Genomic DNA, 26,156 nt, shown 5'->3' on the forward strand with positions numbered 1-26,156 from the left:
TCTAACATCGACGAAAAATAGAAATGCAATGACTTGATTATCAGGTTTCTTTTGGTGTCCTTCACACCATTAAGTGTTAATCACTGGCACAGAAAAAGCTACTGAATGTTTTTTGATGAGTTATTCTATATAGGTAGGACCTGCGTTTGTTAGATTTTTAATCAATTTGCCAAATAGATTGATCTCATCAAAACTGAATGTACTGTACTATTCCTTTTTAAAGTGTTCTCAATGTGTCTCTGTAAATAAATGATGGTTTTAGTGAAGATTGTGTCTTCGTAAGTGTGTTGAGGCTATTCTCCCAAATGGTGCTCTGACAGTATTTAACTTTGATTCAAAACAAGGGTCCAATATGTCACACGTTCAGTAAATAAGGAAAAATTAGTTCCTTATATTGGTCAATTCATACTTTTTACTTAAAACAAGCTATAAGCTTTGAAATGGAGGTGTTGTAAATGGGCAAAACACTTCGAAACGAGGAATGACATACTGAAAGTACGTAATGGGAATTTTATATTCTGAGTTGTAGTTTATCTTAGAAATCTTTAATGCAACTCCTCTTCTGTCAAATGCAAATGAGATAACATTCCCGTAGCTGTGATGAAGTAATAAATCATTCTGTGCACAGGTCATACATTAAGGACAGGACGAAGATCCTTTAAACCACAGATGGTCTCAACCTTTGTTCGAGCATCCACCTAAAACAACATGCTTTGTTAACCTTTGATCTCTGTGTATAAATGCCGATGTAAAATGTTACTCTTCAGTGTATCCTTATGCAGACTCATAGAGACTCTGTGTAATGATGCCTCTTCTCTGAGCAGGGAATAAATGATTTCATAGACAAGTTCTGGTATTACGATATTCATCATTTTTGCTTAAAAAGACTCATCATCGAATAGGGTCAAATTTATTATCACAATATCAGCAACTTCAAAACGTCACTCAATTATAAAAGATGATGCTGACAACTTTTGGGCTGGTTTAACACTGTTATATTCTGTACTGGAACAATCCAAATGCAAGGGACAGCTTTTACAGAATGCAACTTCTGTGCAACACGCTGCACATCGTAAGCGAACCCTGTTGAGGTCTGAATTTCCTCCTGAACGTTGCAAATAATGATACATCTTGTGCATGTTTATTTAATGGATTTCCCGCTGAAACACGACCTCCACTGAGCTGAAGTTGCATTTTAGTTGCACCATCTTACAGTAACTTACCGAGAATTTACAGGTTTTTAGACGTGGAAAGCGTAAAACCAAATTGTAGTTTTTCTTCAGTATCAGAGTATAGTTTCTGCTTTAGGTCCAGAGATTTCTTTAAAAGATCCTTTGTATACCAAATCAAATTTGTCCTTTGTGTACCGGAGACATAAGATCATATATTTCTTCATGAAATGATTCAAATGTTGTATGCAGATCCTGTCTGCACTGCTCGTGATATTCGTGCCCTGAGGACAATGTCAGCTCAAAAGCAATTCTTGTTTCTGCCACTAACAGGGGTTGCTAGGAGGACAATTTGATCAGTTTGACAGGTTGCTATGCCAAACCTCTTTTGGCACTTTGGTGGTGCAATCACACGCCTGGGATTTAACCACGGACTGTGTAAAAGACTTGCTTTCTTAACACCTGTGTTGTTTAGCATTTTGTTGCTTTGGGTATAAATTATTATATTATTGATAAGCATGTGGCATTATTATTCAGCTAATACTCTGTATGTACCGCATGTATGTATGGGAACATTATAAATAATCATAAAACCTCAGTTGGCATTAAAAGGCTAACCACATTGTGTGCTCTGGGGAACGCTGGCTCGGCCGTGTTGGTCCAAACCACTAAAGAACATCCCACTAATACCATCAGTATGTTTAACTTGTGATTATTAACACTGATTACATTGGATTAATGCTAAACGGCATGTCATCAGCAGCAGAGAATTTCTTCCAACTTATGGTCAAGACAATTAGTTTGCAGCTGCCCAAATGATTGTTGAACTAGTGTTACACTGATTTTAGATTTATCTTAAAATAAACAAAAAAACAAAAAAGGAATAATCAACTAACTGAACACAGGTAAGAAATGGTCTGATATAAAACATTATAATGCAATTGTGTATCACTATAATATTAGATTCCTAAGTAATAACTAATAGTATCTAGGGAATCATATGTCATGCATTTTCCCCGGTAAAACGATGCACACAGGTATGGTGCAGAAGCCCTGACCTCTCAAACAGGCGTGTTCTTCCTCCTGCCTCCTGCCTTTGCACAGTCAGTATGGTCAAATCCTCTTAATAAAAGCTGAATTAAACGACATGAACTGTTGATCGTCGATTTGATCATCAACGAAGTCTTGCCCGGCTGGACACCGTGTTCCTCTGTGCGCCCCAGCAGCCCTGAAGCCCCCCGTGGCATTTGGCTGGCAACGGCTTGGAGGTGCCAGTCTAGCAGAAGCGGAGTCAAGTCAGCCAGAGAGAGCCAGGAGGAGACCGGAAACATAGCAGGTTGGCTTTCGCAATAAAAGCACATTGGGTTGTGGTCACACAAAAATATCAGCATGCTCAGCAGGTTATATACTGGATCAATAATGTTGTTGATGAAAAAGCACTATTAGGTTTGACTCTGAAATATCAGTTCATGCAAGTGGGCGACCCGCTTGCACTGTTTTCATGTGACAACAAAAGAGAAGCAAACTATGTGTGAATAGTGCAGCAAGCGATTTGCAGCAGGCAGTTTTATATTGTTGATATATTATCATAACTGTGTAATAACGGTAATCTTCTATTTTTGCGCATTGGCTGGTAAATTAAAAAAAGGGACACAAATGCACAGACGCTGACCACTTAGTTTGGTGAGGTACAGACACAGATAGATGGGGTAGTTGGAGTCTTTTTTCTCATGTCCCACTCACAAATACTGTATCACTGAGGAAGCTGCTGCCGTGAAACTGTGCCTGTGTTGTGGTGTCTTACCTATTTGCCATTTTGACCCCCTGTCCCCGATCAGAGGATAAGTGATCACAAAAAAAATACAGGAATAGATCAGCTGATGGGTAGAAAGGCCTCGTTCAGTTTGGGAGTGGTTTCATTTTGAAAATCTTCATCGGAAGTTCTGTTTTATTTCCCCTTAGCTTTACAGCGATGGGTTTAGACTGAATGTGGGCATCCTCAGACAGGTGGAGGAGACGAACTGCACCGTGGTTGGACTCGATCGGGCAGGACTGGGTTGGGCTGCAGGACGAGCAGCGGTGGACGCTGTGCACGCTCGGTGCGCGGAGCCTCCTGCAGCTGCTGGATTCACAGTATGAGACCATACCCAAAACATGGTCTGGCTGTTTTTCCCATCCTGAGCCTTTCCACACATGCTGGACACTTAAATGTGGACGCGGGGAGGACGAGGGACGTAGTCGCAATGGATTAGTAAGGTGTACACATGGGCTTCGGTTTTTTCCCTGAGATATTTGGCTTCTGATCTATTTGTACCACCCTGTCTCGGCCATGGAGAACCAAGCAGCCGAGTCGCAGAACTATGAAGATGTACAGAAGAGCGGCTATCTCCGCAAGCATAAATCAATGCACCGGCGCTTCTTCGTGCTGAGGGCGGCCTCGGAGCATGGTCCTGCTCGTCTTGAGTATTACGAGAACGAGAAGAAATTCCGCAGTAAATCACCTGTGCCCAAAAAAGTCCTGAGCCTGGAGACTTGCTTCAACATCAACAAGCGAGCAGATTCCAAGAACAAGCACATGATAGTCCTTTACACCCGCAGCGAGAGCTTTGCCATCGCTGCAGACAGCGAGGAGGTCCAAGACGAGTGGTACCAAGCAATGCTGGACCTCCAGGGCAACTGTAAGATATGCAAAGTGTGATGTGATTTCTACTGTCTGTCTCTGCATCGGGCCCATCCTGTATGGGTTAGGCTGTTTGTTCTCCATGCACATTTGGCTCCGACCATTCCCGGTCGTTCATTGCACATCACTGGCTCCAGTTGTGTGTATGTGTTTGCTGCAGCCCTAGTTTGGCCATTTCATTTAGAATAAATCAGTCCAAGTTGAGCAGTGTGAACGGTGGCGTTTTTAACCGAGAGGCAGGTAGATCCGTCTGAACGGGGTCGACCAACACGCTATATGGGCGGCATGTGCTGTGTTTGTGCTGCACAATCTCAATACGCGTTAATACACCTAGAAGCTGCGGATCATTTTTCGTCTGCAAAATGAAGCTGCGGATCATTTTCTCTCAGCAAAATGCAATGTGATGCTTTAAATGGCATCTATATGTGATACTATTTAGACACTAGTCCCTTTTTTCTGTCTGAAATGCAGCCCGTTACATTCGACGGGGTATTTTTGCATGGCGCAGTGGGCATATAGCAACCATCCGAGGGATGCATCATATAGTAGTAGCCTATCGTGGTGCACTCCGCTGGAGCCTGTGTTGTTGTTTTTCTGCACAGCCCTGACTGCCGCTCGCCTAACCTACATTTGTGTTACACGGTGCTGCTGGTAGGGAGGAGATGGCATCGTCAGCGCGCTCTCACTGGAAAATGTGTTTCTGTTGGTTATCCTCGTGTTTACGTTGTTATCCGTATATGCTGGAGCTGAACGCCACCCACCCTTCGTGTTATCTTTTTACATTTCAGTTCGCTGAGACTGATGGGCTTGCCCAGCTTTAATTTTGTCATTTGTGGAACCCTGAATAGATACACTGAGTACAGACCCCCATTTTGTTGAGATTATGTCTCAGGGACAGCCACCATAAATCACTGGTCCTAATTTATTTGACTGTATACCTGTCCATAATGTGCACAGGGACGCCCAAATGGAGATTGAAACACATTAATATACCATGTTACAGCAATTCCAGTGGGGATCATCTCTAATAAATACAAATATAAAATATGTTTCAGGAGGGGGAACCACCACAGTTATATATATATATATATATATATATATATATATATATATATATATATATATATATATATATATATATATATATATATATATATATATGTATATATATATGTATATATATATGTATATATATATGTACTGTAGTGACTTTGTGGTAAGAGGGATTTTGTGATCGGCATTAAACTGAAACATTACGTTTTATTTCACAATCAAAAAATGCTGCTTTCATTAGATGTATTCTCTGTCCACTAACACTTCATTAATTATAGAGCTGAAGCATAAAAGTGATGGTGATGAATTAGCTTCAGCACTGTTGCTTGGCAGACACTGGGACACAGTAGAGATTCATGCATGTAGCAGTTTAACAATGATAGATATTACTTTTTAATGTTACCTTCACTGGTTTGTCATTTAGGCTTTGATCAATATTTAAACTGGTTATATGTTTTATGTAAATTGAGGGTGTTTCCTAATGTGCGTATGCATGACATGTTTCGTCATGAAACTCCGTAATTGTATATTTATTTATTCTTTATTGTTTTCCTAGGTAAAACTCCTGAAGACTATGGCAGTAGTGGAGAGTGTAGCTCTCCGTCTCCTGTTCCAACCGTCAAGGAGGTGTGGCAGGTCAAGGTTTGGCCTAAAGGTCTTGGGCATGCCAGGAACTTAGTGGGCATTTACCGGCTGTGCCTCACTGACAAGACAGTCAACTTTGTCAAACTCAACTCTGACGTGGCATCTGTGGTGTTGCAGCTGATGAATGTCCGCAGGTGTGGCCATTCAGAGAATTTTTTCTTCATTGAGGTGGGCCGCTCAGCGATAACCGGCCCTGGAGAGTTCTGGATGCAGGTGGATGACTCTGTGGTGGCTCAGAACATGCACGAGACCCTGCTGGAGGCCATGAAGGCCCTGAGTGAAGAGTTTCGTCAGCGTAGTAAATCCCAGTCTGTGGGGACGTCGTGTGGGGGCGGTACCGCCTCAAACCCCATCAGTGTCCCGAGCCGTCGACATCATCCAAATCTGCCGCCGAGCCAGGTGGGCTTCTCCAGACGAGCCCGCACAGAGACCCCCGGAACAGGAGGCAGCAGCACGAGCACTTCACCTACGTCGCGCCACGGATTCCCGAGGGCACGGACTGCCAGCATCGGGGCCCGGTCGGAGGAGAGCGGAGCGAGCGCCAAAGGGACGTGGGCCAGCTCCAGCCCAAGTCTTAACGGTTCCTGCTCAACTACGCCGACACTGAGGACCAAGCCCACCAGGGCCCCAACTCCGGCTAAGATTACCCTCAGCCTTGCACGGTACACGCCTAATCCTGCTCCCTCTCCTGCGCCGAGTCTGTCCTCCAGCTCTGGCCATGGCTCAGAGTGCGGCCTCGTGGGGGCAGCAGTGGGAGGCATGACGATCTGCTCCTACCCTCGTGTTTCTCAGAGAGTTTCGGTTTCAGGGTCACCGAGCGACTATGGCTCCTCAGATGAATATGGCTCCAGTCCTGGGGAACACTCTCTGCTCGTACCCAATCTGTCCGGACATCACGTACACGGAGAAGGCTCCTCCAGCTACATAGTGATGGGGCAGCGAGAGGGCCTCCTTGGTTCCCATCATCGTTCAAAAGGCAGGCGCATTTTGCGCCGCTCATCCAGCAGGGAATCTGAGGCAGAACGCAGACTATTAAGTAAAAGAGCTTCTCTGCCTTTGGCAGCCCATGAACGACTGATCCCACATAGAAAAGATGAAGATGATGAAGACGAGGAAGAATACGCCATCATGTCGCAGAGTGCTAATCGAGAGCGCGCTGGCTCAGGGGGTTTGGCAGCTGGGGGTGGGCAGCTTGATGCAGGAGGGAAGAAAAGAGGCAAGAGGACTGACAAAAGCAGGCGAGAAGTGGAAGGTGGAGCGGCCGTGGATACTGGCTATATGTCAATGTTGCCTGGAGTCACTTCTCCTCCTGCTTCACTCTCTCTCTCCAGAGCTAAACCTGGGGCAGATGATGATTATATGGCCATGACCCCCAACAACAGTGTGTCCCCCCCTCAGCACATCCGTCAGCCCAGCACAGAGGGCTACATGGTCATGTCTCCCAACAGCAGCAGCTCCACAGACCTAACCGGACTGGGCATGTGGGATAGCAGGGCCAGCATGGAGAGCCGGGCTGCCAGTGACTACATGAACATCTCACCTGACTGCAGTCGCTCTGCCTGCAGCACACCGCCTTCTCACCCCGAACAGCACCAACTGCAACCAAAAATGTTCAATTCCTACTTCTCCCTGCCAAGAGCTTATCAACACACTCTCTATACTCGCTTTGAGGAGGACTTAAACAAAGGGGAGGGTAAAAAGGACAGCAGTGGGCATGACAGTGCGGGAAGAGGAGGGGGAGTGGGATACAGCAAGAGAAATAAAACTGCAGCAGGCTCTGCAGGAGGCTGTCAACTCTCCATGTCTTCTTCTTCCTTCTCCTCCAGCTCAGCCAGCAGTGAGAGCCTGGAAGACAAGACCATATCGGCAGGGAGAGGGTTGAGTTTAGTAAGGACTGGGGCAGAGTACAAGTTAGCTGGAACATGCACAAAAGATGGCCGCCATCATCAAAAACGTGGGTCAAGTAGTAAGAGCCCAAAGCAACAAAGAAGGGGTCGTCCCCTCAGCATGTCTTCAGACATTATTAAAGCAAATACCCTTCCCAGGGTAAAGGAGAATCTGCTGCCATCCGTGTCACAAAATGTCGGTGAGTATGTCAGTATTGTGTTCAAGGAGGACAATAAGTATGGCAGAGGACGACGTTCGGGGTCTGAGCGACCTGTGATCCATGGAACCCTTCGGCCTTTTAATCAACCACTTCTCTGCCACGATAATCCCGCTAACCTTCCTCGCAGCTTCTCAGCTCCGTTGTCCACCTCCGCCGAATATGTCAGTATGGATTTAGGGAAGACCTTGACGCCCCTGACTCCTATTAGATCCAGATTCAGCACCCCACAGGGCCCACCGGCTGTTGCCCCTAAGGCCCGGCATGAACACAGCACGTCCGCTCCTCCGGCAGCAGAGGGCAATGCCGGGTACAGAGCAAAAGTAAAGATGGCGGCAATGCCAACAGACGCCCCTACTCCATTCATGGATAACAAAGGTTCAGATCCCAGCATTTCAGCAAGGCCTGCCATTCACTCTGGTCAACCCTCATCCCTGGAGCAGGAGTCCGCTTTGGGTTTCTCCCCAGTCAAGTCCTACCAGTCTCCTGAGCGGAGTGGCAGATTGGCCCGAGGTGACTCGCAGGGACGGCAGAGCCACCGTTCAGAGACATTTAACTCACCTCCCTCCCACCCACGCCACCCACCCTCTTCTACCTCCATCTTCCCCGAGGGCAGCCAGGCGGCGAGCCATCGGCATGGCTTGGATGGTTCACTGTGGGAGAACAGGCAGGCGGCTAGTTTATCTGCATCACCACCGCAAGCCTCCTCCTCACCTGCTGGACAAGGCCTTAACTATATTGACCTTGACCTGGCCGTTAAGGAGAGCCCTCAAGCCGGAGTGGAGCGCGCCTCGACCGCATACATCATCGGAGGAAGCGCCGTGGGCAGCAGTGCTGGCTCCGGCCTCAACACGTACGCCAGTATTGATTTCTACAAGTCAGAAGAACGGAGAGCTCACCAGACCAGTAGAAAGGATGGTCAAGGTAAGTAAAAACCTGATCTGCCAACTCATCTCCTTAAAATATCTATTCAACTAAACTAAAACTGAACTTAACTAAAATGTGATGTAACATTTTGGACTCATTAAATGCTCAGATATTCTTGAGCTGAGGCTCTATACATTCTTAGATATCATCTTTTATGATACTACAGTTGGAGTGTCTCCTAAACTATGAAGTAATTGCTTCTGACGTGATTTCTCAGATTGAAAATGTTGAAGTTGGAAGAAAACACCCACTTGTCCAAAACCAAATATGATTCAAGTGTCTTATAATTAATCAATAAATAAATACATAATCTAGATTTTCATTTGCTGCTTTTTCTAGTATATCTCTATGTTATAGACTGTTGGTGTGACAAAATAAGCTGTTTGATTTTCTAAATTTTGGCTAAAATATAGCAGGCATTTTCACAATTTTCTGGCAACAATTAATAGTTGAATTCATAAAATAATCAGCCGATTAATAAATAAAACCAATAATTAGTAATTGCAGCCCTAACTGTCAATAATTTAACTAACTAGGAAATATGAAAAAAATGATTCAAAACTGGTGAAAGGAAAAAGGACATAATTCCTGGTTGTCTCGCTGGATGTAAGCTTGTTATGTGATGTGCATATAATCCACAGACAAAACTAATGTCTGGTCAAAGTCACTTCTTCCCCTTTCATCCTCGCCTGATGTGCACCTTTGCTTTAAGCTGGAGGGCCGCGCTGGGTTTCCAGGCTGTGGGTTGTCTGTTGAGTCTCTTATTATCACGAGTGGGTGTTCACAAGAGCAAAGCCAATTGATTTCTCTGCTGGTAATGAGCCATTTCACGTAAATGGAGGTAGAGAGGAGAAACTCGGGCCAGGTGTTTATGTTTGTGTGGGTGTGCTATCGGCTGCAGAATTTCACATTTTACACATCACATTTATTTAATGGTTAATGTTAAGTATATTTTTGATGGATGAACGCTGGATGACTTAAGATATATATATTGCTTTTACATACCAAGAAATGAAAGTGTTTAAAATGTATATTCACGTGAACAGAAGTATTCGTTAGAGGATCAAATGGAACAAAGAAGTTGTGCAGCTTATTTATTCGGAGCAGCTCCAACATTTGCATGATTGATTTATCTAATGGTATTCCATCTCTGCGTGTACATGTATATTCATAATAACTGCCTCATTATTTTAACTGGGGATATACATGCATACCGTATGTATGCATTAAACATGCACAGCAAGCAAATTAAGGTTCTGTTAATATTCTGTAAATTACTCTTTCATGTCATTTTGCACTGTAATTAGTGATTGATTGTGCCCTCCCGTCTTGTCAATCCCAAACAGTGCCTTTTATGACTGCAGCCATATTCTAATAATGCAGCTCAATATCTGAAGCCTGGCTATGGGGCTGTACTGCAGCATGTGAACCCTCCAACAAACAGGCTCCTCCAATACCCAAGCAACACTTTAATACTGTTGCTAATATTACATTACTCCTGTTTTAATTACATTTTAATTAGATGCTCAAACTAAATGTTTATTTAAATACCAAGAACTAGATTAACATATTTAATTGTGCCCCATGTTTTATTGCTGTATTGTCACATCTGCTTTACGAGCAAAGTGCTCATGTGAACACAGGAGAAGACGACTCGGCTCTCCTGGTGCAGTTTAATGTCTTGGAAAGACAGCAAAGACAATGATGTAACTTAAATCTTCCAGTTTGTCTGAGTGTTATAAATGGTTAATTACCTTTATCTGATCTATGATTGTTATTAGTGAACACGACTACACACATTCTCACAATTATGAGCTTCATGCAGGAAACTAAACCAGACTGTCTGCATCGCTTCACTCTTTCAAACAGTATAGATCTATAATAATGGATATCTGCATAAAAACAAAAGAATACAAATGCAGGGAAACGCCGTGCAGAACATTTCCACCCTACAGTCAACCTTTTTAACACAGCAATGAGAGCGCAGAGTGTTAAAGGTCACAGACAATCATTTGACTCAGAGTGGATGGAGCAAGCTGTTAGACTGACTCAAACTACAGGTGGATTTATACACACTTGTGTCTGAACTATGATTATCCTTTAATAAAGTGGTTTTCTAACGCAATTATTCTCATTTTTTTTCTCTCTGGGGAAAACAATTCTTTGCAGATGATCATAACCCAGATATTTGCTCGCTACTGACTTGATTCTGCCGACGTGATCAGAACTTGAGATTGTGATTGTTTCGGTGGCTCATTCAAAAGAATCAACGGTTTAAAATCCCTGGAACTAAACAGTCCAACGCAAAGATGCAAAACACATAAAATTGACATCTGCAACACGGTGCATTAAACTCCAATCAGTCCTGTGGTATTTACCCGAGCAGCTAGCAGGAGCTGAAACGCATTATGATTTGCAGAATGTATAATATAGGCTGCTTCATGTACTGTAACATTTTGTGTGGGGAGATTTAAATTAGGTTGACTGTGGATTAATATGCAAACTATAATAATGGATGACACAAATTATTGTAACAAGTAGAGAAAGCTTCTTTTTTTTGTTTTAAATGTGTGATTTGAATTCTTTCCTGCTTTTTCTTTTCTTTCAGATTGTTGATCTCCAACCGTCTGTGAGGGGAGTCTGAACCCTGAAAACCTGGAAAACTCATCCCCATCCTGTCAGCTGTTTTCTGTCAACCAAATGTGTGCCGAACGCACACGCACACGCACACACACACGCACACACACACACACACACACACACACACGCACACACACACACACACACACACACACACAGGGGGAAAGTTTCGTTTTTGCCTTGATTTGAACAAAAATGACATTTGATCATTGTTTAGCTTAATACAGATAAAGGATGAGAATTTGATATGTGATTGTGGGTGACTTCTCAGGTGGCCATTCTGTGCATCTTAATTTAAAACACACTGTGATTGGTGCACAAGCCAATCTTTTAAACTATTGTAAATCAATCTCAGCTGCACTCTGGAGGGTTTATTTATTCAGTGCCAAACTTAAGGTTCATGTGTTTTTATATATCATCCTTTGTCCATGTGTATTAAGTTAAATGATCATCAGGTGTTATTTTGACTGGAAAAGGAAAGAACTACAGATTGGCAGAGGTTTCACTATTAACATATTTAATTTATTACATACAGTTGCCCCAAAAAAGCCTTTATACTTCTTTACCACTTTTCTTGTGCTACTACTCGATTTCTAAGGTATAATTAAGTGGATGTTATTTGTCAAGGAAATTATGATATACAAATTAAATTCAGATTCAATAATCATGTTTTTCATTCATTTCAGTTCTTCAAACAAGAAGAAATCCCACAGATCGTATGCAATCTTTATGAAGTACACACAAGTGTAAATGTGTATTAAATGGGATATCATAGGATTACAATTTCATTTTCACACCGCAGTCAACATCACACTAGAGTTGAGCTTTAGGTTGCAGTGGAGGGATGAGAACAATGGCTTCTTTTTATCCTTTCATAATTGTCATAATGTAATTCAGTGTTTGCCGACACAGAGCACACACAAGTTTTTATCTCTAAAGCTTCACTGTGTGTGCACTCACACAGGATACATGTTTATACAGCCCCAACTTGTGATTATGTACAAACTAATCATGTCCTGTCACATCCTGTGGCTCATCCGCAAATGCTGCTGGTATTGTTAGTCAATGTATTTCAGTAGTATTTTGGATGTTTAATTCATATGGCGGGGAGTTTAAGGATTGAAGGGAAAGTTAACCGATCATCTGTCGGTACAGTGGGAATCCGGCTTCTTTTTTTTTTTTTTAGCATTTGTCCACTGTGTTGAATTATAATATTATTGATTTTATCTCAAACTACAAGTGACTAACACTTCAAACTTACTGTAACTGCATTGAACAGAAAAGCAATAATGTAATTGGATCAAAGCAGGTGCATAGATGAACAACAATGTCTTTATTTAATAATCACAGTATGTAACATCGCATAAAAATGGCCAAATTAACATAATGTTCTTCTGCTATGCATATAAACAGCTTAATCAAATTGGCTTCAAAAGCACAGTAAGCAGAATAATTAGATTGCATGTATGTAAATGCCCTCACTGAGATGTGCTGAGGGGACCTGATAACAGACTAGTTTGGGAGGGCAGCTGAAAAGAAAATATTTTTAAACAGCGGCTGTATGAAAATGATTGAGGGAGGGAGGGGACTGAGTCTTATTTATAATTTTACAAAAAATTACAACCTCACTCCCCACATATTTATAGTATAATATATGTACTATTACATATACTATACTACTCTACTCTTTATCTATTGCTTTATTTACACCGGGAAGGAATCTGAGATGAAAAAAAGATGCTCAAAATGCACATTTATGAAGTCGTACATATTCTTATTATAGGATACATTTGACTAGATAATAACAATATTATTTTTTTCTCAACTTAAATTTTCAAACTTCACACAACTAAATAAACCTATAAACCACCAAATATGATCTGAAACTATTTAATTTTAACCATTTTGTAGCACAAGAAAAGCAGAAAAAAAAGTCAGTGTAAATCCTTTTTTGGCGACTGAGCTTTATTATAACTGTATATTATACTATACTACAGTGTACAAGTAGAATAACAGAAACTATAGAACATGCTGTAGTCTGTTTCCTCATTTTCATAACAGTTAACACAATTCTAATATAAAGTGACACATTACAATGGTATATAAAATATACAGTATACATATAATGATTAATACTATATAGCTTAGATAACTATATACTCTTTTATAAAGTGCCTCATTTTTGATTGTAGCTGTTTTTACACAGGTAATCTTAAAATGGGTTGTTAAAATGGAGGGAAAAAGTGTTGTTTCTCTCCTGAGTCTAAATTGTGAATATGTTGAACTTACCAGAAGACAGACCGGACACTTATATTGATATCAGTCAGCCATAATCAAATTGCCTTACTGTGTTTATCAGAAACATGAAAGAAGAAAAAAGTTTAATTTTTTTGCAGTGCCTAACACTTCAGCCACAATGTAAGCACTCCATCGCTCTTTTGTTTGGTTTCGTCTCGCTGAGGTTTGGCCAAAAAGAAACAAAGGAAAAAAGAAAAAAAACGTCTCTGTTTCACACCTTGGGAAGCATCCACTTCTGTCCCTACTTTTTATTTTCATTTTAACTGTCCACTACCAACCAGCCACTTCAGTGTGAAAGCTTGACGGCCTGTTGCAACGGGACCTTCCATCTGAAGCGGATCATCAGTGGACACTGTGCAGCCGACAGGTTGCAGAGAGAAAATGTAACAAATGCATCTTGTACATGAGGTTTCTGCATTGTATAGATTTTGATGTCAAATCATATTTTTAATGACTTTACCTGTTTTTACACCAAGAAGAAATGAATGCAGTTGCCAGTGTCTTGTATATAAATAAGTTATCCACTTCTTACTCAATATAACACAGAAAATGAACTGTTCTCTACTTCACTTGCAGTATATTTTGAACCCCAAAACAATCATGAAAGGAGGCTATTGTAACTCCTCAGAGCAGCCAGTGCAGGTGTCTGACTGCTGAGCGGGGCTGAAGGAGTATTAACACGCTTATGTGCTGCTCTTATTTGGATGTGGATTATCTGGACATGGATTCAGTTCCCAGAAGGTGTGAATCCTGCTACTTCCCTCTCCTTTTGTCTCTTCACTCAAACACTGGACTTTGTTGAAACTATGAGACTGTGCCATTCCTGCTCACCCTCACTACTTCCTCCTTTATTCCATTGATAACAGTCTGCTGCTGTCAAACAAATTGCCAAAAAAAAGTCTGACAACTATTTAAAAGTCTACTATACAGATCATTTTTTCAGAGAATAGACACACAGAATCAGCCATAGAGCTAATTAAAAAAAAGTATTCCCATTTTTCTTAAGGTAGAGTGACTTATATAGGTTATGGCTGGTTACTGTATCCAAAGCCGCTAGGGGAGAGTTGGCTCATGTTGTGATATTAGTGGTACTGCACATTGAATCAGGACGTGTTGGTTTGCAACTAAATTGCCCAAAGGACATTGTGTTGCGGCGCTAAACACACGGTATTGACCGACTCGTTCCTGCTGGGCTCTGGCTATGTGTATACAGGGTACAAATGAAGAAGGCTTTCTTGATGTATTTTTGAGACTGGTTGCTTTTCCCACATTTAGATTGACTTTTTATTTCACGAACCAAAATATTGTTGCCCCTGTGGCAGAGAGTAAACGCTGAACTGCACTTGCAAGCTGATACACATGAAATAAAATTTGAGTGTTTTAATCCTGGAGGTAAAAAGGTTGAGATATTTATTCTGACGCAGCCCTCAACTTACATCTGAGAGGACACTCACGTGCCTGGCTGTGGTTACTGGTTTCTGGTCATTAATCGGTTATGTTAGAGTTAGAGATCAAAATTCAAACCAGCTCCTGGAAAAACAAGTCTTCCACACATTTCTTTAGTATTCAATTCAACGCCTGGGCACCATTTTATTTGCAAAGGATGTATTTCTAGTGCCAAAGTTTGTATGTGTCTCGTGATCTCTGAGCTTCACATTTGAGACCTGTGACACTAATACAAAGTTTAATTTAAGTTTTTGTTTTTACCTATTCGTCAGGCACCTATCAGTCACTGTTTCTAATCCTATAAAGTAAAAACTGTATGTTGATTGAGCACAGCCCACTGCCAACAGTCTGTGTTCAACACTGAGAACTTTGTTGCCAAACTCTTGTATAACAAATCCATACAACTACATGGACTAGTTCCACTTTTCTAACTTGTGTTACTCTTTTGTTAAAGTGACCTTTTATAATCTCTTTGTTATTCCTTCAGTGTAACTCTTCTTATTGGGGATTACTGAGCTTTTCTGACTGTACCTCATAATCTCAATTTCGGGCAGACATAACAGTTGGCAGTAAAGCTCCTTGGAGAGTCTGAGAAGGGTTCAGGACATTACTGATGTCAAATAAGAGGAACGCATGAATAAAAGCTGTGGATTTGGGTTAATATAATTTCCTGTATTGTGTATTCAGAACCACTTTGACAGTGTGAGGATATCTGCAGCGTATCCAATTCTCATGACACACGGCGGTTGTAAGGAAATGCTTTTCATTTACAAAACAATTCTGCCAAGTGTTTAATGAAATGCAGAGACTTGTGTCGTCTCTTCAGAATGATTTGTGACAACATGTTGAAAATCAGACTCTAACTGTGGGAAATGATACTGTATGTACAATCAGGATAGCAATTATAATTACAATGGAAAGAGCATTGTATGTATTTTAAAGCTATTGATACTACTTTGATAAAATGCAAAACGACTGAACAGGAACTATAGGTATGTAAAGTATACTGTGTATAGAGGAGTTTGCTCCGGGGGAGGGATGGGCATGGGGTTCATTCTGTTCATGGCAAAATTGTTTAAAACAGAATATTGATGATTCTTGTCTGTGATGTAGACAACGTCATTGTTGTTTTTTTTTATAAAAGTCAAAGTGATATGAAAACATCGTCTTTTATTGAGTGCATGCCTGAGGTGTTGCATCATGTATCTAAGTGGGTCTAGACTGTGGTAAGCCATCGCGGGTTTGAGTTTTAAGGATAAGCCTGTGGACAGAGGGAACATTTTTAATCCAGTCAATTTTGTTTAAACAGATGGTATTCTGGCTGCATTTAAGTTCAGAGATGAATAACAACAATGAGACTTTGTGGTTTGACTTGCATATTTTTCTATAAAATTGCAACTTTACGGGTGAAGAGAACAATACATGAGGGGGTAAACTTGCTTTTGCCCATTTGGTGATTGCAATTAATTAATTGCAATGACCTAATAGTCAAAAGCGATGTGTATACAATGTGCAAAAGCAATGTGTATACAATGCCACAAGATGTAAAAGAATGGTTATTGTTTTTTCAACAGCTCAACACGACTCCCTAGTGCCTTTGTTTTTTTTACACACACAAGATACCTAATTACATAATGTATGATATATTATAATAATTATATCATAATACATTATTTCTAACCTTATGTCAAAAATGAGTCAGATAAGGGAAATCATATTTAAACATTTTTGTGAGAATTAATAGACCACACAAAAAAACAGCTGACAAAGAGCCCCCCTTTTACTTCCTGACTTATATACTGGGTAGTCAACATTACAAATGTTTGTTGGTTACATTGAAATGTATAATAGGTCTCCATCCGAATAATTGTAATCTGAATAGTTGTAATTGTTAACTCTTATGTTTAAAAAAATATTTTTAAAAAACCAACAGGGGGGGGGGGGGTGTATCACCTTCTCATGAGGGTTTATTTTGAAAATGTGAACCGGAAGCTTTAACGTTCACATATCATAGATCCTAAATAGAGAGCGTCACTCGATTTCTAGAAGAGGGAGGGAATAAATCAATTGCATCGGTTTCCGAATTATTCCGAACAAAATGCAAATTGTATTACATTTGTTGGGTTTAGTGCAACGTGTTCAATTCCAAAGTCTTATAGCATTATTATTAGAGATATTTAGTCCAGAACATAGGACAGTACGAGTGACCAGAGAGTAAAGCGAAGGCGGCTTTGGTGGACTGCAGTTTGGAGCGGAGTGGGAGCTCTTCTCCTCGGATGCGACACACCCTCGAGACTCTCTCTCCTCATCAATTGTATCACTGATGGCCGACCCGTTCACTGTCTCCTCTGAGTGACTACAGCGGTGCACATGTGGCACACAAGATAACGACGGGATAAACTGTGGACGTTTGTGCTGGTCGCGTGTGTCAGCATGCGCTTCCCGGTGCGCGGTGGTCAGGAGCTCGCTCGTCTAACGTCACCGTGTTTTAACGTGATAGATGGTAAAGTAACGCGACGGTAACCTCACCAGCTGTGAAGCCTTGGTTCCTGTAAGGTTTGTGCTTTATTAGTTACATTATTAACACCCTTTTATTCTTTTTGTTCTTAAAAAGTGAATATTCGCCGTAAAGTAAAACGATGACTCTCACCCGCGGTCTGCTGACGTAAAAGTGTTGTTAATGGCGGTTACAGCAACATTTGCTCGCTGAATTAGTTTTTAAGATGTTCAACGCTATATTTCTGTAGAAAGAATAGTCTTTTGTCACCCCCTGGTGGTAACCTTGTGTTATACATATATTTGTGGATTTATATATGTGACCTCAACAGCGAAAGGAGAACTCGGTGTTCCTAAAAACACTGCAACATTTACAAAATTACAACTGTGTTCCCAACATAACATGTTTTATACTAGAGAGCTTTGTTACTTTTGAGTATCTGTATAATGTGACCTCAGCAGGGGAAAGAGAACTCAGTGTTCCTAAAAATACTGCAACATTTACATAATTACAACTATTGCAAACATAACATGTTTTTAGCCTGGAGAGCTTTGTTACTTTTTATTATCTTTCCACTTAAAAAGGCTGCTATCACACAGTTAAATCTTATGATGTTTTTGGTCAAGAATATTCAAAATGACTAAATACATTGCAAGAAAGTTATGCTTTTCTTCTTAATCCAGAAAGACTGCAGCTTCTGTTAATGCAAACATGTCTGTTGTAGTGACATTACGTCTTCCTTTGCATTGCATTGTGTATGACAGTTATTCGTCTGTTTCCTCACACAGTCTTAACTCACTGTAAATAATTACTCTTGCCATAAATGAGGACAAGTTTTACTACCGTGAACTTGATAACCCAGCTGCTGTTGTGTTCCCTGTATGGAAACACACCCATATTCACAAATTATCTTCTGTGTTTAAAGTTAATGAAGTGCTCGAATAAGATGTAGCAGTATGTTGTGAGTGGAGTTGAAGCGCCATTATTTTCTTTTTCAGGTAGCTGAGAGAAAGAGACTTCCTCTGAGGCACCATGGCCCCACACCCGGTGGTCCAGGCCATGATTGACCTCTCTGCAGGAGCCGTAGGTAACTACCGTGCTTTGTCTCCCAAAAGTAGCACACAAACTATGTTTTGTCTCTCCATGAAATGATCCTCTCTGCTTCTTATTTGTATTACCAAACAGCTCACTCGCCATGTCTGACGTCACGGAAGATTTTGATGACTTGTGTGTTTTTCCGGCTCGCTTCTCTCTGTGTTCCCTTTGACTCAGTGGAGTGTCAAGGCTGTTCTCTCTTCAGCTTTGACCACTGTTGTTAAGCAGTTATGTTGTGCACTGATTTTAATAAAAGAAAAGTACTACTCCTCAAAATTCTTACAATGGGTTAAATACAAATATACAATTTAATGTGTGTACCTTTTTTATTTATGCAAATGACAGTTGTAAAGTCAACAGTACTTTTTAAAAAGTATTCCCTGTAGTTTGTGAAACAGCTGTACTACATTTTTGTTGGATCATTTCTGTTGTTGACAGATATATCTTTTCTTCTCCAAGGGGGAGCTGCATGTGTCTTTAGTGGGCAGCCTCTGGACACGGCAAAGGTCAAGATGCAGACCTTTCCTAATCTGTACCGGGGTTTCATCCACTGCATCTCATCCACCTACAAACAAGTGGGTCTGCGTGGTCTCTACCAGGGCACCATGCCGGCACTGATGGCCAACATCGCAGAAAACTCTGTGCTCTTCATGAGCTACGGCTTCTGCCAGCAGATCATCCGCTTTACGGCTGGACTGCACAACGATGCTGTGCTGAGGTAGGGGAAAGTAAACCAGGCTGTCCTCCTCGTTCCCTTGGGAAACACATGTACCGTCTCTAAATGTCTTTTGTTTCTCCTTCCCTCCGCGGCAGTGACGTGCAGAAAGCCTGTGCTGGCTCAGTAGCGTCCATATTCTCCTCCCTGGTACTTTGTCCCACGGAGCTCGTCAAGTGCCGGCTGCAAGCCATGTATGAGATGGAGTTATCAGGCAAGATCGCTGAGCGCCAGAAGTAAGTTCCCCAGACTCCCCCTGAAGATCCTCTGACGTGTTATTCTGTCAGTAATACTATTGTAGTGTGTGTGCATTACCTGAGCCATCCGTCCCTCCTTTCTGTCTAAAGTACAGTGTGGTCGGTGGTGAAATCCATCATGAGGAATGAGGGGCCACAGGGCTTCTTCCAGGGCCTGACCACCACCATAGCCAGAGAGGTCCCTGGTTACTTCTGCTTCTTCGGTGCCTATGAGCTCTGCCGCACCACCTTTTCAGACTACTTGAAGTGTGAAAAAGAGGACATAGGTACTGGGACAATTTTCATTCTGGGAAAAGTTACTCTAATAGATCTAAATGAGGTGCTAAAAGCAGTGCTAAATAAAAGTTATTAAGCAAATGTTATCACAATGATAACCCAGTCACAATCAAATTGTGCATGAGAACGTTCTTAAATCCACAATTCATCCACATTTCTTATCTTATCTGCCTCAGACCATGCGTACGCACTAATGAAGAAGTCTGGCTGGCTTTCCTAATGTAAACACAAACCTTTTAACTACTAAATGCATCTCATATTAAAACCACATTCATTTGATAGACAAAAATGTTTCAAACCGTTAGTTTACTAATGCGTCAGCCAAATGTATTGAATAACTAAGAAATTAACCCTCTTTTATCCTCATCAATTATTGTTTTAATTAGAATATATTATGCATGTCGAAGCTTCTGTTGAGGTTTTCAAATTAAGCTATTGTGGTTTTTAAATGTCATTTTTAGACTGTGGGGAAAATTTTGTTTTTTTAATACTAAACGCTGTTTCATATGGTTTGAAGCAGAATAGTTGGTTTGATTTTAGAAAAAGTTAGAATTGGAACGTCAACAATATGAATGAAGCCTTGAAGTATTCAGCACAAGTACAGCTATGAAGTAACTGACTTATGGGTGAAAGTCCTTGCTGGATGTTGTAAAATTCATCCTAATTTCTCCCACTTATGGATGTGTGTCTGCTTGTGCGTTTTAATTTTCATCTTTAATTTTTTTTAAATTTCGCGACTATACTTTTTTCCTTTACAGGAACTTTTATAGATAAATGAGTGCGTGGCAATAAGATGATTGCGAGTAGAAGGCATGCACATTTAGGATTTATTACTCAGATAAAGAAATGCCCTCTTCACCTCCTACACATCTGATGGACAGTATCATTGTGTCACTGTTTCTGTTGAAGGTGTGGTTCCAATCATGTTCAGCGGTGGCTTTGGGGGGGCGTGCCTGTGGCTGGTCGTCTATCCCTTTGACTGCGTCAAGTCTCGTATCCAAGTCATGTCTATGACTGGCAAACAGGCGGGCTTTTTTAAAACCTTCATGACCATTGCACGTACTGAAGGTAGGTAGGAGGAGAGTTTAACGTTTAGTTTTTGGTTGGTTTCATGATGGTAGCGGCGATGCTTGTGTTTCAGCTGTCTGCTGTTTGTGTTATCAATCGGAGTGTAATCTGCGCCGTTTCTTCTGTTTAGGCGCGAAGGCGCTCTACTCTGGTCTAACCCCCACCATGGTCCGCACCTTCCCCGCTAACGGAGCGCTGTTCCTGGGTTATGAGGCCAGCCGCAAGCTCATGATGAAGAAGTTTGACAGTTAAAATATGCCCAACACAAATGAAGGAGTACTGAACTGTAGGAGAAATATTGTAGCAATATACCCTAATCAAAACTCCAGTTGAAGTTTATTTTGTGTGGGACCTGGTTTTTCTGCTATTTCCTGCTTTTGTCTAACATAACACTAAAAACTGCCACATCATTCTTTTTAACTTACACCTTGTGTTTAAATCTTTTTAAATCCTTGTATTGATATTTTTGGGGGGATTTAGATGTAGTTTGTTTTTAACTCCCCAAAGATGCTTTGCCAACACACCGCATATATGAGAAAAACATATGTGCAGCACAGTATTGAGCAACCTCAACCAGTCTATTTGTGAGGGGTTGTTAACACTCCAGTATGTTGTTCGATGTCTACCTCAACAAGGTCGAATCCGCACAGAACTATCTCTCTCTGCCAGTCATTTCAAATCATCCTTTTTTTCTTTTGTAAGCTCGTACGTTGGTAAGAAAAACACTCCATGAGGTTGTGAGGTTTTCTTTTAACATGCACAATCTTAAAGGGCCAGTGTGGAGGATTTAGGGGGATCTATCGGCGTAACTGGGTCATAATACTCAGTGTATCTTCACCTGACACTAAGAATCATTGTGTTTTGGTTATCTTAGAATGAGCCCTTTATATCTACACTGGAAGCGGGTCTTCTTCACAAAGAGGTATTGTGATATGAAGCCACACCACTGGATGCCGCCAAATCCTACACACTCCATTTGAATTATTACTGTAGCTCAATGCATAAAGGTTTTATTTAGAAATGTGAAGTGGCATTTACTGATTACTTTAAGTTGCCTATAATGTGTTGTGATGACTTGTGTTTGCGATGATGGAATCCTTCACAGCTGTGGATGCGCCTCAGTTGTGAGTCACATCTCATTTTGTTTTGGTAATGTGACAATTCTAGTTAACAAAAAGCTTACTTTTCGTGGCCTTTAATGGCCGACGGCCTTGACTGAAGTCTTTCAGGTTTTATCAGCCTAAATAGAAACAAACATAGCCAGCATAAACTGACTGTTTTTTTCCCCATCCCATTTTAGTCCCATCCTGTTGTGTTTAAGGTTCCCCTCTTTTGGGACCCAGTGTTTGCCTTTTTAAATTACAACACTTTGCCTTTTTCTGTTGTGTCACCTGGATTGTTCTTTACAAGGTCATGAGAAAAATATCAACTGCCTCGTCAAACGTGCCATTTGCACACTGCGTTCCTCCTGCGGGATTTTCCAGTATTTAGTGGTTGGTGAGTCAGAAATGTTAATTAAAAAATGTAGTTATTTAAAAATGCTAACAATTTGAGACAACACTGAAATGTTTGTGTGAATATCTATCCTGATATGCATTGCAGCAATACAGGTTTCATTGAAGAATAACTTTGTCCTGCATTTTATTTCACCAGTTATCCAATGGAGTCCATTATTTTAACTGAAGGTTAAAGCAGAATATGCATGTTTAACGCCACATACAATTCAACACAGCACATGAACAGCTTATATTTCAAACAAATGTATTTAGAATAAACCATATAATTGGTGTACATTATTTCTAAAACCATTTTCACAAACATTTGCAAACATTGACATGTGCACAAAGTATAAAAAAAATCTACAATGCAGCAGGAGCGCTTCTCTCAATCCCCCAGCAGGGGGCGCCAGTCAGCTGTCAGGACCTCACAGCGGCTGGAAGGAAAACACCAAAGACGTGAGCAAGGATACTTTTATTAAAGTGAATTTCAATCCTTACCACACCAGAAAGACTTGATCTATTCGGTGTCACTCTTCTCACCCCCTTGTCGATGCAGGCTCCACACAGGCAGCCAAAGAGCCCGTTGATCATCTGAACGGTGCAGAGGATCAGCTGCAGCGCGCTTGTGACCAACAGAGTAGCAAACAGCCCAATGTTGAACTGCACAATGTCCTTCGGCTCTGTGCATTGACCCCACCACGAGTTGTCGGTCAGGTAACTCGGGTCACTGTGCAAAGGAGGAGGCGTGTGAGTAATCGGGACTTTTAGAAACATATGAAATATCATGAGGAAGTTTCTGCAGCGTGTTACCTGTCTTTGAAAGGTGTCCTCCAAATCAGAATAGTTTTGCAAAGGGGCCCGTTTTGCAAACCAAGCACAGCCACAATGAAGCTGTACAGAGCACCAGCGACCCCCACAGCAGCGAAGGCAATCGATAAGAACATCTGCAGAAGTAAAATGATAAGAAAAGGTCAGAAACACTTCTGTTGCTGTTTAACACATTCATTCATACTGAATTTCTTTCCCATGCTTCACCTCCTCTTCCTCCTCCCCCTCACATTGCTGTCATACTTTTAATACATTTTTGAGTATTTATTAGTTTAAGGAGGGACAGGCTCAACTTTTGTTTCAACCCACATTCCTCACATTTTATGCTTTCCCCAGCAGTCTAAACCCAACCAGCTGCAACATGTTTCTCATTAGTCTGGTCAGACTAGGTTCAGTGGCATTTCTTTATTGCTAAAGCAGGGTCACACTTTATTTACTGCACTGTAGTCGTCATACTGCACCTACATCAGACAACGTGAAGAAGATCTCAAACAGGAATACATTTATTACATACACAAATGAAGTCACTTTGTGCATGTAACAGAAATTTCCCGCCATTTATGGTTCTTCTCTTCTCCAAAAACAGGAAGGATTCAAGCAAAAATCAAAGTAGTTGTACGGTTGTACTTTTCTGATAGTTTAGAGACGCTACAGAAAATGTTTATTTAGGTATTACATTGGAGTGCAACTGGCCTCTAAACTTTAGCTTTAGCTTAAATGTAACTAAATTACATATAGGAAGTCTGCATTTTAATGTGTTAATTAATTGTTAATTAAATTCAAATTATCATATTTTACACTAGCTGGAGAAGTGTATTCCTGCATATAGTAGCTTGTTTGTTTATCATTTACGTTTCAGCTGTCATCTTTCACTATCTCACGAGTAGTTTGGACCGACTCACCCCACAGCGATTCCCACAGCACCCCTGTTTTCCAGTCAAGTTGATGTAAAGCGCTGGGAGCAACACCTGTGGCAAGAAACAGGTTGAAACAGGAGCTGAGATTTAATTACATTTTGTCAAAACTGTTTCATATTTTCACTTAATGGATTAATCTAAGCTTGAATACATTAATGAGAGGAAGCAAGTCTACTTCTTCAAACACCATTACAACCATTAGGTGACCACTGCACACCAGTTTAAAATACTGTGTTGTGTTTTTTTGAGGCAGCACACATTTCAGAGAGGAATCTTAAGCAGCGTGTTGGAGAGTCACACCCTGCAGTAAAAGACAACTCACCATTAAACCTCCTCCGACGAGTCCCCCCATGTATTTCACCTCCTCAGTAATGTGTCCGTCTTTGGCGTACTTGACGTCTCCGCCAGGAAAGAACAACACAATGTTGCAGATGATGGATATGACTGCTAATGGATACAGAACCACAGCAATGCAGCGGGAGCATTTTCCAGTACACATGTTGTCGGAGTGAAGACCGACTCCTGTCCTGCAACTTGTTCAGTTAGTTTGAGCTGAGATCCTTCCTGTTTTCAGAGAGGAGTTCCTCGTGAAACTGACCCACAGAGTGAAAAGTATTTCCACTGAGAGCAGAAGCCAAATACAGAGAGTGATGTGAGGGTGTGGGCGGTGTAATGACAAACTGATAACGAGGACAAACAGAGCCTGGGATAGGCCGCAGAATATGAATGTGACTCATTCCCTCAGCGACAATGCTTGTTCTGTGGAGGTGTGAATCCATTCAGGTGATCTGAGTCACACACAGTAGTGATGGTCACTTCACTAATACCTACTTTTGTTGAGTTTGAGTCCCAAAATCAGCTGACAGTATGTTGCTGAAAGTTATTATTGCAAAGTGCTACTTGGATGTCTTTGTGGGGATTGTGAGAGAGCAGAGATTTACTGTGAGGCATGTTTCAACTCCACCTCTTGTATACAGTATTCAGGAGATGTATTGACATTGTGACGCCAGGACCAAGGCACAGTTGGACTTTAGACTTGTGGCAGCATGCTCGGCAGAACAAGAACAATGCGTCATCGACATCCACTACAAAACATTGAGAAATGTCCATATTGTAGGAGGATTTAACACAAACCGGACGTCTACATTTTTCAATTCCTATGAGCTGTTGACTGCAGTTTAAGTCTGTTACAAATTGACCAAAAATGGGAATTGTAAAAAAGAAAAGAAAAAGAGCAGAAAGAGCCAACGCCTCCCAAAACATCTCCGTCTCCAAGCAACACGTTGGCATGGCAGTGATCCTCGTCAGTGATAAAGGTTGTAAATATTGTTTGGAGTTTCCTTCTTTGAAGTATTGTTTTCACATGTCATCTATTGAATATACAACCACCATAACTTACAACTGATACATAACCTGAATGAGTTACATATTATTTCCGTGAGTAACTCAGGTTCTCATTCATTTGAATGGAGTTCTGGTAAAGATTAATTTTTGTGTATTACATTTTGTGAAAAAAGTCTGGAGGTGGATTCCTTTCCTTTCCTTTGATTCACAAACAAATGAATAAATAAAAAACATGATTACTGTCGATAGTGAGTTCTGCGTTGACCTGTGTGGGCATGAAACAAATTTATAAAGTAATAAATGCTAATTAACTTTCATCTAAAAATGTTACCGCAGGAATACAGTACATATCTGACCACAATTGTTTTACTCACTTTTGTTACTTTCACAGAAACAAATGGAGTCTAGCAAATCTCTGTGTGCTGCATCATGAGGGAGAGTCACTTCCTCAAAGACAGGACATCCTGGAGCAGTCAACATTCAGCAAGTGTCCCCGTTTTGAGGCAGTGAACGGTAAAAACAAAACCAAATACATTTGGGTTCGGAAGTACAGGCCATTTACAATCTTGGTAAATGGCCTGTACTTGGCTCTCTTCTGGCCGATAGGCTCTACGGACATCTAACATGTTGGCCTTCCTCTCAGAAGAGTAACAACCAGATGTCTGGTTTATATGCAACAATTTGAGATAACACTAAAA

At 41.2% G+C, this 26,156-nt stretch overlaps 3 protein-coding genes across 4 annotated transcripts; 2 read left to right on the forward strand and 1 right to left on the reverse strand.

Moving 5' to 3' along the window:
* The first annotated feature begins 3,189 nt into the window (after nucleotides 1-3,189).
* On the forward strand, nucleotides 3,190-16,105 carry si:ch211-284e13.4 (insulin receptor substrate 1-B). The gene is made up of 3 exons (XM_068600419.1): nucleotides 3,190-3,847; nucleotides 5,459-8,575; nucleotides 11,187-16,105. Exons 1-3 carry the CDS (start codon nucleotides 3,499-3,501, stop codon nucleotides 11,192-11,194), a joined length of 3,474 nt encoding a protein of 1,157 aa, XP_068456520.1. The 5' UTR covers nucleotides 3,190-3,498; the 3' UTR covers nucleotides 11,195-16,105.
* A 933-nt stretch (nucleotides 16,106-17,038) lies between these two features.
* On the forward strand, nucleotides 17,039-22,497 carry slc25a15b (solute carrier family 25 member 15b). Of its 2 annotated transcripts, none has more exons than XM_068600692.1 (7): nucleotides 17,039-17,518; nucleotides 18,462-18,546; nucleotides 19,014-19,272; nucleotides 19,368-19,505; nucleotides 19,617-19,792; nucleotides 20,712-20,870; nucleotides 21,001-22,497. In XM_068600692.1, the coding sequence occupies exons 2-7, from the start codon at nucleotides 18,492-18,494 to the stop codon at nucleotides 21,120-21,122; spliced, it is 909 nt and encodes a 302-aa protein (XP_068456793.1). In that variant the 5' UTR covers nucleotides 17,039-17,518; nucleotides 18,462-18,491; the 3' UTR covers nucleotides 21,123-22,497. The 2 variants fall into 2 exon arrangements, with proteins under 2 accessions (XP_068456793.1, XP_068456792.1); XM_068600691.1 differs by having other exon boundaries at nucleotides 17,040-17,518; nucleotides 18,458-18,546.
* tm4sf21a (transmembrane 4 L six family member 21a) lies at nucleotides 21,561-24,759 on the reverse strand. Its single transcript, XM_068600693.1, has 5 exons — nucleotides 24,437-24,759; nucleotides 24,100-24,165; nucleotides 23,180-23,313; nucleotides 22,910-23,096; nucleotides 21,561-22,803 (listed from the first exon to the last, which is right to left on the reverse strand). The coding sequence occupies exons 1-5, from the start codon at nucleotides 24,611-24,613 to the stop codon at nucleotides 22,795-22,797; spliced, it is 573 nt and encodes a 190-aa protein (XP_068456794.1). The 5' UTR covers nucleotides 24,614-24,759; the 3' UTR covers nucleotides 21,561-22,794.
* Nucleotides 24,760-26,156: the final 1,397 nt, after the last annotated feature.

The sequence above is a fragment of the Clinocottus analis genome, unplaced genomic scaffold, assembly GCF_023055335.1.
Source record: "Clinocottus analis isolate CAN_PGR_092001 unplaced genomic scaffold, fCliAna1.0.p SCAF_5, whole genome shotgun sequence".
NCBI classification, from domain to species: Eukaryota; Metazoa; Chordata; class Actinopteri; order Perciformes; family Cottidae; genus Clinocottus; species Clinocottus analis.